Source organism: Anabas testudineus, chromosome 17 (genome assembly GCF_900324465.2).
Source record: "Anabas testudineus chromosome 17, fAnaTes1.2, whole genome shotgun sequence".
Lineage (NCBI taxonomy): Eukaryota > Metazoa > Chordata > Actinopteri > Anabantiformes > Anabantidae > Anabas > Anabas testudineus.
In genome coordinates, this window is record NC_046626.1 from 20,316,496 (window position 1) to 20,328,631 (window position 12,136).

General features: G+C 41.7%; 1 protein-coding gene across 1 annotated transcript in view; it reads left to right on the forward strand.

Annotated features, from left to right (window-relative positions):
- LOC113172008 (receptor-type tyrosine-protein phosphatase N2-like) overlaps positions 1 to 12,136 on the forward strand; it is a 146,565-nt gene that overhangs the window by 2,940 nt on the left and 131,489 nt on the right. The window contains exon 2 of the mRNA XM_026374785.2: positions 5,542 to 5,592. Coding sequence (XP_026230570.1) covers positions 5,542 to 5,592 — 51 coding nt within the window. The remainder of the gene's footprint in view (positions 1 to 5,541; positions 5,593 to 12,136) is intronic.

Here is a 12,136-nt window from a genome sequence, read left to right on the forward strand (position 1 = left end):
GCACAAAGGCTGATAACCTAAACACATTGTTGGAAGGTCCTCCTACGACAACAAATATCAGATTTCCATGACAATAATATTACATACTTGTGACGTTTGACACAGGATGTAGTAGGATGACGGCCTCCTGAGTCTATTGGAACCTAGCAGCCTGTATTGTGCTGGTCATGGTCATGTGTTAACACCTGAAGCAGGTGGACGCTCTCTCCTTTTTATTGGAGCTACTGTTGACTTTCATAGTTTCAGATTGTCCAGATAACGAGGTCATATCCCTGCTAGACGAGTACCATTACTGTTTGATTCATTCTTGTAATGACATGTTTCTGTTGTGTGTGTTTCTCAGGCCTCTGATCTTAAATACAGTTGCACTCAGACACGGTTTCTTCTGTCTCTCTGTTGTCTGACCGACATCTCATATAATAGGAAGACATTTCTCAGCGATGACTGACTTTTACTTGCTCCTTCCTGATCTATTGAGCCTCTGACTGGTATCGTCAGCTGCTGTTTGTCCGTGCAGTGATTTATGTTTATTGCTCTCGACTGACTGTGTTGTCATCGTAAAGCCTCTCGCTGTGTCTCTGTGAGCCAACATCTCCCAACTGGGATTTAAAACACCGACTGTGTTCGGCTCAAGTCTCCTAATCATTAACCTGGACCAGGAGAAGGTCACCTCTGGTTTTCCTGGTGTGACTGTCACCGTAGCAACGCTCATTAACATTTTACTCATGCTGATTGGTTGGCTGAGGACGGGCTGAGCTGCTGAGCTGTGTTTACTGTAACTGTGCTGTGATGTACAAACAGAATATTGGTATATTGTGTGTAAATTAATCATTATTGTATGAATAAAGTGGAAAGTTACAGTTTTACAGAGTTTCCAACGAGTTTGTTTTGGTGACAGTGCTGATCTGGCTGCTCTGATACTGTATGTTCATTACAAACTGACCTCTATCACCCTCTTTCATGGTTTATTCTGCAACATAATATTATAAATGATAAGTATATTAATAATAAAAACAGAGGACGTCACACCTGCACACATTCAGTCCACTAACGTTATGCATTGGTTCATTCAAACCTACGTTTAACTGTCAGTCTAGTACATCATGCTTCAGCCAACAAAACAAAAAACAAGTTTCCTATTCAGAGAGTGGGGTTTGTGTTTAACAGGAAGGTCCATTAATTATCAATTTAAAATGTTCATGATTATAATTGTAGTCCTTGTTAGACTGCTTATGTTAAGAGAACACTGATGAAACTTTAGCTCCTTAGTTAAATGAAAAATAGCATCAGTACTGAAACGTAAGCAGCTTGTTGACACAACTGAAACGAATGAAAGTTCTTCATTTGACCCAATTTTATTTTTCTGTGATGATACAACTCACACAAAGCGCTGAGTGGAAGCTGAAGATTAAAACTCACAGTTTGTGAATCACTGTGTGAGAAGCTCAGCTGGATCCATGTGCTGCTGTTTCTTTGGTATTTATTGATATATTGATCAATTAAACTGTAATTGTGAAGAACAGCTCGTGCCACCCGGCTTTTCCTGTTCCTACCTGCAGGTAAGCAGCTGTTCGGTCTCTGTTGATTGATCTCATCTCCTGTTCTGGTTTCTCGTCTCTGTGCAGGTGAAGTCATGTCTGTTCGGAACATTTATCTCTGTGAATGTGTCTGTGTGGCCCTGCGGTGTTTACTGTGCTTCCTGCTGAATCCCCTCAGTGCTGTTTGGATTCACTCATGTAAAGTCCTGAACATTTGTGTCTCAAACGGCTTTTTGCAGCACATGCAGACATTTGACATGTAGCTGGCAGCTAAACCCACTACTGGTAGTTTACTTGAGGCTGCATCTTTGTTGATAGTAGAAACTGGACTTGCAGCCCGGGTTCCTGACCTTTGGTTAAAGAATAACTGTGATCTGGTTATGAAGACGTAAAGTGTTAGATCCTATTTCTAGAGCTTTGCTTGTTTTTTATAGTAACATACACACAGTCGGCCTGAACACAGGATGCTGTGGTTGAAGTAGTAAGTTTTGACTATTTGGTGAGACATCACTGACAAACATCATGCAAACTGCAAATTTGAATTTTTGCCATAGTCATATGAACATTGAGTACCACAGTACTGATTTACTGTAACTTTGTTTTTTGGAAATTGAAAAAAGGAATCCACAGTGCACACAGACAGCCAGCATCTGCTACTGTAAAAGAGCTTTCTGAGTACAAAAACCCGACCAGATGGATGGATCAGTGTTGATGCTTTGAACAATCATTGGAAGAAAAGAAGAGAGGAAGATGAGAGGGGAAGGATAAAAGGATGAGAGAGAGGAGGTGATGAAGGCGGGTGTTTTGTCACTGCAGGAGACAGAGGAGAGGAGGACAAAGACAGATTAAAGAGGCCAAACAAATTGGATTTTAGTCATCTGAAAAACAAAGCAAGTACTGAATGCATGGAGCACTACAGGAAACATGTCTCCTACACACAAATACACACAGTTGTCAGTGTATTAGCTCCTCTAGCTAAATCGAACAGTTTAATACAAACGTTCTGCAGTAAATCCTGAAGATAAAGTTGTTGTGCTTTGTTTTAGAGACTGTATTTGTGCTGAGGTTGAACTCCATCATACAGAGAAATGTATCTGTCATTTATGTTCCCAATAAACTGCCAACTAATTGTAGATAGATGACACACACAAAGCCAATTAAGGAAACTCTTTTTGATCAGTACTGGGGAAAACTTCAGGCTAAAAACTCCACTACAAAGTTCTAGGCCTGGTCCTTTTCCAGGGGAATCAAATGCTTTTGTGCACGGTAAACAGATGATGTGCAGTGAAACTATGTTCAGGTGACACAACATAAAAACTCACCCAAGGTGAAGATCAGCCCTGAAGGTGAAGCCTGCACTGTGTGTGGGAGCCAGACCTGGATGCTGAACATCAGCATATAAACAAACTCTGTCCCCTGCTCTTTAGGGGATGTGTAAAAGTTTACGCTCCAACAATCTTATGTAACCTTAATTTACTGCTTTAAAATTGAAATATGAAACCAGCACAGTACAAAGAATCAAAGGTTAGAGTTATTTAATGTGATAGTTACAGCTGATAAAACAAAGTTAAAACTCTTAAATTGAACAAACAGGTGATTGGATTCAGCCTCAATGATGGAAACATGGCGTGTTTGTCATATATCTCTCTTACGTTATGCTGCATTTACCCACTGTGCTGCAGAGGAAACAGAACTGTACTCTACTGCAAACACTGGCTGCACAGTGGTTTTATTTTTTAATGTACATTAACGCAGTAAAAACACATTTTAATGTTTATATTACATGGTCTGTGTTTTTCAAGGTGACTTCTCTCAGCTTAATTATTGGCCTCTTCTATGGGAGCAGCAGGTGTCTGACGTGAAGAGACAGGTGGCATCATGGGAGATGTAGTGTCCTTTCTTTTTTTGTCTTTTTGGAGGAGCAGCTTGTAACGGTCCTGCCAGGAAGCATTAAAGGCCACAGTCTGCCTGCTGGTCTTTGCTCACAGGGTGAAGCTAATTGAAATTCCAGCTTGGCATAGGTCCACAGTGCAACACTGGAACACACTTTATTTCACACTTTGCTGCCACGGAGTGATGAAACCAGGGAGCAGAAACTCTTGGTGGCAGCAGAAGTCCAAAAGTAGGATGCAGACTCATCTTCTGTATCCTCCACGTTTCACCGCTGGAGGAAGTGGTTTAATATCTTCACAGTTTTTTTTCATTTGATCAACGTTGATTTGTCATTTTAAAGTACAAGTACTAATAATAAGGCCTCAATCTGTTTAAACAGCTTTAAGAAGGTCACGGTTGCTTATTATTTTATAAAGGATTCATATAATTGAGCAGCAGGCGTCTTTCAACCACGTCTTGGCTTCTGTAACTTCAGTTTTTATGACATTTACTCAGTTTACTATGTCACATTGGGGCACATTGAAAGTAGGATTATCACTTTTTCAAATAAAATGTGAACCCACATGCTGACAAAATGAACACTGATTGACCATAAACACAGATTTACAGTAATTAAGATGCGTTTTCATCATTTATCAGTTCTTTTGTGCTTTAAGTTATCAGATAATAAATGTGAGGAAACATTTTTGCTTTGCAGTATTTTATATTTGAGTCGTACGACTTTTTTTTCTTCTTTAATTTTGCCATTTTGCTTGAAATGCTGCATGAACGCCCAAAGCTGCTGTAATGAAAGTCAGACTCTTTGTAAACAGCATTTCTCAGTTATATATTTCTGCTTTTTACGAGGATGTGTCTGCTACAAACTGTGACTGCTGCATCTTTATTTTCCCCACAGAGATGTAAACAAATGCAGCCTGGGGCGATTCTTCCTTTGATTACACCAAAACAGAAACATTTCAATATCAAGTAAACATGACTCAAGCTCATGGCAAATTACTGATATCCTCATTAGAGACAAACTGTACCGTGGCTGATAAGAGTGAGATGTAGCTAAGAGAGCTTGAAGGAAAGTTGAGATTTGAAGGTGAGACGTAGCTGCTGTTGATTTTGACTTGAGCCAGCGGCTCTTTTAGATGATTTACTACAACTTTTGAGTGTTTTCTATTTTATTTTTCCAAATTCCAAATGTGAATTTCTGAAGTCAACCCCAGAAGCATCAGTGATGTTAGTCAAGCCTTTGCTTTTCCTACTATGACAGACATGGGCGACACATAGTGTACATGAAGAATCGTTATTGTGCTGGATATGCCGGGGCAGTAGATGTGGAGGAATAACGAGTTCTGATGCTTGAACAACTCTGTGTCTGAAAGCAGAGGTTGTGTTTAGCACCCAGGTGTGAATTCGTGCAGCTGTGTATTGTGTTGCTGAGCACAGAGCGTGCATGCTTCGCAAACCTTTCCCCGGATATAAAGATTTAGAAATATGATCAACTGTAGCAGGAAACAGGAGCTCAGTCAGTGTGAATGTGGAGGCTGATGGAGGAGAGATGAGGGGAGCTAATCGCTGCTGCTCTTTGGTCTCTGGAAGGCAGAGAGGCACTCAGCGACAAGCCAGTGTTGCCATGGTTACAGCATCCCATCGTTTCGCTTGACACTTTCTGTCCCTGGAGGATTCCCCTAATGTGTGTGTGGGCGTGTGTGTGTTTACACCCACCTGAGTGCAAACATCATGAATTCAACACTCTGCACACATTCAGCTACAGAACCCGACAGCAGCAGTAGTTCTACTGGAGGAGTAGTTTAATTAGTATCATGACAGAAGCCAAATATATTATATAAATATAAAAATGATATTAAAATCTGCAGCATTGTGTTTTTTAGAAACTTTACCCAGTTGACGTTTCTTTGAAGTCAGTTATTGCCTCCACCCCCACATGTTCTCAATTAGTCATCAATCTATTAATAATAACAATAACTACTGATGCAAAGCAGATAAGAATGGAACAGGATGTCAATCAGGCGATGGATGGTACCTGCTAACGTGTGATCCAGCGACAGCACCAGTGTCAGCTCTGACCAGTTTCTCTTTCTGTGTGTTTCTCTGTGAACAGGTTGCCTGTTTGAGACCGAGCTGTGTTCACCATATGAGATCTGCGTTAACGGTAAGACGTCCGACACACACGAACACACGTGTCTCTATCTCTACTCTGAGTTAGTCCTTTAGTGTTTTTACACTCATGATGTGGGGATGGTCAAATATTAATTCTGTGGAGCTTCTCACTCTGTCTGATTTGTAAGTTGTCGTTTGGGATTTGGCCACAGTCCCCGGCAGAAGTGTGTTTTAGTAATATCTCCACTACTGTACAGAAGCACTGTGTTTTTTTTTTATTACACACATCTTGATATGTATAAATATAACTCTAAATATAAACCGGCGTCTCTGCCTTCCTGTTTCCCCTCTCTCTGCCTCTCTGGCATCGAGTGGGAGGAAACTCCTGCTGAGAATCAACCTAGAATTAAAAAAAACAACATAAAACATCATAATTAGCATTTTATCGGAACTTGGAAACACTTTTATCTGTGACTCCACTGGGTCAGGTGGGTGATAACTGGGTTAATCTCTATTTCTGCATGTGCTGATCATCAGAATCCAGTGGTTGATTCTGTGCAGAGCACACGTCACCTATCAACACAGAGAGCGTGGATTTATCTCACACTGGCTGTTTGCTGTGAAGTCATCCGTTGTTTTTTGTCTGTGTGGTGTCCTTTTGAAATGTCCCCTGTAATCGAATTGTGCAGGGGTTGAACAGAAACGCTGTGTAGTGCAGCGTGAAAATCACTAAATCCACTGCAAATTTTATTTTTAGCTGAGTTCTCTGGACTCTCTGCTGTGTTGTGACGGCCACAGGTGACCCTAATACACCTGCTGCATCTTATTACCACTGGTATCACTGCTTTGACTTTTGTCTGCTTCTACTGTACATATGGGTTCTTTTTTATTTTAAACGTATGCCCATCAAATAGTTTCTTCAGTTTTTTGAACAACTGGTGAAAATTATTTGCCTGTGATACAAATAAAAATGAAATACCATCTGGTGTAAAAGGAGCTGATGTGTTTTTATCGACGGGGACATGATACTGTAGTTCAAGAGCTCCTCTGTACTTCATATATCTTTACAAACCTCTCAGCCTCCCATTAGTTGGTGATTCACTAGTTGTGGTGCCATGTTTCCTCAGCTAATGTTCCAACAGTGATGCAGGACTCGGTCCAGCCTTTGAGTGGTCATTACTCGACTCCACAGTGTACTTGTCCAACCTGATTGGACTGTTGTGATGAGTGTTGCTTGTTGTGTTGCCCAAATGCATCCAGAAATGCTAATCATCGTGCAGCATGAGTATTAAATGATTCGGAGAGTCCCTGGCAGTGTTGGACTTTCAGTCCAAGTTCCAAAGAGGAAGAAAAGCTCCCCTGGGCTGAGTCAGGCGAGATGAGGCCGCTCTGACAGCTGGATCTCACAGTGGAAAAGCTACGGTGGCTGCACCTCCGGCCATTGTTCTCACCACGTGTGTCCGACCTGCTTGAACGGCCGCTGAATGGCTTCTCCGCGTAGACAATGCCGGTCTGTTGTGTTGGTGATTGGCAGCTCAGGCTCTATCAGGCCACACAGCAGATCTGATTGCCCGAGCTGGCTATAATCAGTTGACAGGAACAAAAAACAGCGAGTGAGGTTGGTTTTGTGTAGCGGAGGACATTCTCTCTCTCTCTCTTTCTTCCTTTTTCACAACAACAAAGAGAGAGTGCGACAAATGAAAGAATATCTCAATAGCTGCAGGGAACAAGTTGTTCTCCAGGCCGACAGTGACAACACACCTGCTGTAACATCCCTGATTAGAGTCTGGACAAAAAGTAGCTCCATCACAGGAGTTATTCAAACTGTCTGCTGAAGCCACAGTTTCACAGATGAATTATGAATCCAGTTATACATGCAGCTCAATTGTTACACCAGTTTATACAGCTAAGAGCCTCCCATTGGACAATTACTGCATGGGTGATGATGTTTCAGCTACCATCAAGTTATTCAACTCTAACTGATGCATTGAGTAGCTTCTCATTCCTTAAAGAACCATGTGTGACACATCCTGTTTCAGAAGAGTCAATAATATTGTCATGGGGCAATGGAAGAAGGTCATGTGGTCTGATGAGTCCAGATTTACCCTGTTCCAGAGTGATGGAGCATCAGGGTAAGAAGAGAGGAGGTGAAGTGATGCACCCACCATGTCTATTACTGTACCTACTGTACAAGCCTGTGGGGGCAGTGCTATGACATATAGGGCATATTCCAAGATGACAGTACCAGGATTAATGGGGCTCAAATTGGGAAAGAGTGGTTCAGGGAGCAGGACACATCATTTTCAGACATGGCCTCCACAGAGTTCAGACCTTAAGGAATTCCCCTCATCAAAACAAGATCTGTGTGAACAATTAATGCAGCTCTGACTGGGAATAAATGTGTGTCGTAATCAAAGCTAAAGGGGGTCCAACAAAATATTAGAGTGTGTGACTCTGGACTTCGTGTATATCAGGCCTCTGCATGTGTGTAGCTGCAGAAACATGCAATGGAAGGGAAGTGTTCTAAGTCTTAATTGAGCTTTTAACAAAGCTTCACGAGACTGATGCAGCAGTGCAGGTTTCAGGGATGGCAGCGAGTGTGTCTCTCTGTGGGCTTTTTAAACGATATCACTCCCAAGATATTTGAGTTCAGAAGGGAAAAAGGGCACTGCTCCATCTGACTGTCCTCTCAGCAGACAGAGCTGGAGCACTGACGACTTCCAGGATTTTAGCACACGGCAGGAACATGTAGGTGGACGTGAGCTTTTCATTTGCATACAGCATGACGGTGTTCCAATCCACATACACAGACTCTCAGGTAAAATAAACTGCAGAATGTGCAGATTAAGAGTTGGTGGGTTTAAAGCTGCTTTTATTCAAACTTACTGTGACGTACAACTAGGGTCAAGGGTGTTGACTCTATTGAAAGAGCAGTGAGTCAGGTCAGGTGCAGGAAGATCATATTTGTTTAACCCCGATTTAATTCAAGGTGTGAGTCTATTGTGCAGTAATAAAACACGAGCATGTCTCACTGATGAATGTATGTATTGTTTGACTGTTTGCTTTATGATGGTGTTTAGTGCAACGTAGGTTCCAACAGTATTACATCACCGCAGTGGCTGCCCTTGTCAGCTCGTAGTTAGTGGATGGACCAACCACATTTATAGTGATTATTCATTTATTATAATTCAGTCTTAGCTGCTGCTCATGACAAGAAGTCATGATAGATTCATATTCAGCAAATAAACTGAAAACAGATCCACGAGAGCCAGCTGTTAACAAAAGCTAAATGGAACAAATTTAGATTAATTATGGAACAAATTCATTGTTTGTGTGACCTCTGTGCTATTTGACAATCACACTTGCAATAGTTTAATCAAACTTTTAACCCCGAGCTGCTTGATCCCTGCTGAAGCATGATTGATTATATTTACTCTGTGAGTTTGCTCAGCAGTCCTGGATCAGGGAAGTGCTGAGGTTACGTGAGCTCTGCTAATATTTTCAGATGGGAGATGATCAGCGATGTGGAGGGAAGCTCAGTCAGGCAGTTATTTCAGTCAGGTGAACTTGTTCTAATCACGCTCTGTCCCACTGTTTCCCGAGGTTTATGCACCGTTTACATATTTAAACTCCACAAGTTCTGAACATCTGGGTTTGGGCCGTCTACCCCATCCTTCCTGCCACACTGAGCATTCTTCAGGCGTCTTAACAATCTGAGCAGGTTCTCCCATCTCTGCAGATGACCTCTGAACTTCTGAAGCTCTATTAGACCGACTGTTAGGATCTTGTTTCCTCCCAGACCTGATGCTTTCTTTTCCAGTTCAGTCAGACTAACAACTGTAGAAAGTCAGTTTGAGCTCACAGCTTCAGAAATAGTTTCATTCCTGTGTACTGATCTGTGTCTCACACAGTGGTCTTCATGGCTTCATGCTTGGTAACGTGGTTTTAGACACATCCCAAGCTTTAAAGTAAACACGATGCAGTGGAATACAATTAAGAGTAACCTAGCAAAGGGTCAGGACACTCAACAAAGACATTTAAACCTTAATCTACTATAAATTGTGCTAAAAGTACAACGGTCTGAGCACTTTTTGAAGCCACTGTACTGCATCTTCCATCTCCTGCTCCTTGTTGCCCCTGTGGCCCCCTGGCTGTCAGCGCTGTAATGGAACTCATCCTAAAAAAGCTTTCTCAGCATGAAAACACTAATTTCCTGCAGAGTAAATGGCCTCGAGTTACGCTTTAATTGGCCTTAGTTAACACAGCAAGAAGGGTGCTGAATTGTACATTGTACAATATTTTAACTGTGTTATAGTTACTATATGTCATCCAACAACTCATCTTTCATTAGTTTTAGAAAAACTAATCTCTCAGTTTTGCCGTGGATTGGTAACTCTAGAGAGGCAGACTCTAAGCAGCTCTTTGATATTACTCTGTAACACGTTCCAGCTTTATGAAAATCTCAAGGTCCTGATGCTTATTGTGAATATTAAACAGAAACAGTGTTTTTAAAAGTCACAGCAGATCTAACCCTCATCAAATAGTCTAGTTACGTCTTTAGTGCGTCTAGTTACCACATAGAATAATACGAAAGACGATAACTCTGTTATGAGCTGAAACAAATTGTGTTTGTCTGATTGTTTCATATTTTATGACCAGTTAAGAAACAAAACCAGTTTCTTACTCAAAGGTTTTGCATAAAGGAGGGTGCTGTGGGTCGGCCCCCGTACCCTACTTCCCCTTAATTAGCTGCGAGGGACAAAACACACTCGATAGAAATCACCATGGCAACAGTTCTGAGAGGAAATGGCCACGTTACCCATCGGCCCCGTTGTCTCCTGAACATGCAACAGTCACAGCAGCGCATGGCGAACGCTATGTGGCCTGGAAATACCTAAATATCTCAATTCTAATTTCAAATGTGCTGATTGAGCCACAAATAATATGTGTAGTAATATGGAGCTATGTTATTCAAACAGTTGCTCACTGAGAACTGATGAAGACCTTTTAAATTTCATTTCTTGTCGTATGTGTCCTTTGTATTTCATTTTAATCAAGTTTAAAGTTGTCTGAAGTGTTTGCTGGTGGAAGTGTGTGAGCTGCACAGGGAAATAAGCAGCAGCTATGATAACAGATAACAGAGTGAAGAGAGTGAAGCACGGGAACAACGCTGTTTGCTTAAGTGTGTTTGAGATTTGATACTCACCCTTTTTGCAGTAAGTGTCTGCAGCTCTCATAATGAAAGGATAAATGTGCTGATGTTCACTCAACAACTCTGGGACCATAGCCTCCGTGTGTGCCGCCATACAGTGCTCAGTTGTTCCATGATGTAGAATGACTAAAGTGACACCGGCTGACATTTTCTATCACTACCACGAGCACACACTGTAGTTTACTTTGACTCAGTCCTGCACATGCTGTCTTGCCATCATGCTGGACCGTCATACCTGTAATAATCTGCAGTGGAAATTAGTCAGCGACAGTAATGGCGACGACACACTTTTGTTCCACTCTCTGCACAACTTCACACTGTGGAGCGACGTTCTGAGCTTCTGCATGTTCCTCCAGTTTGTGTTTTTAAATCTTTTTTCCAAAGATCTGCGTCTGTGTTTTAGTTCTTAAAAAAAAAGGAAATTAACTTAGTTTACCACAAGCGGTTTCGCTGCTGAGTGGACTCATCAGCTGAATCATGAGCATTATTTGGGGTGGTGGCGCTCTGGTGAACATGTCAGAGCTGAAATGTGAAGCAGCCGGTTCCTGTGGAAAATAGCTGTAACAGTAACGACAAAGCTGCTTCACTGACCTTTTATGATGTGTGGTCGGTTTGGATTAGCAGCATCGCCACACAACAGGTCTAGAGGAGTTATTTTGCCTTTCTCTGTGGTGTTGTAGCAGAAGTATTTCAGTATGTTTCAGTCATTTGGCTGAATTGTGGGAGCACAAAAAGAAAAATGACTGGTCTTTATATTTAGAACACATCATACTGTGATAAGGACCAAACTCTCAGGATTAGATGAGTGTTTCCAAAATGACAGACAATGACGATGCAGTCTAATCTATGGAGGACACAATCTTCAGCAGCATTATGTTGTGTTTTAAATTACATAAAACTTCCCCACCATCATCTCAGACTCAACTTGAGTGACTCTGTCCACTGAATTAATCAAATTAAGAGCTGGTGGAAAATGCAGCTTCTTGTGCTCCTGCTCTCTAGAAGCACGTCACTAATTGGAAGTGGTGGTCAGGGTGGAGAGTGGAGGAGATGGCGAAGTTGGAAACCTAAGTGTATTTGTTAAATGATCTCACGCGGCCTGAGCCATCAGTGGCACATTTTCTGTGCTCCTGTCTGATTAGAGTAATTGGTCGGTGTAGTGTTATTGATCAGAAGTGTGTGGTTTGACAGTCGATTAAAGGGAATTCCAGTAACTACACTCCTGTCTCGTTTTAATGGACCTATTTCAAAACCACATTCTCGCCAATTAAAATAGGAAAGATACTTGGTTTGAAATAGTTTCAGTCACTCAACAGGAGACCACCTTCGAGATCAGAGGGGAACAAATAAAGAACAAAGATCTCTGTTTGCAGAAATCTTTCTC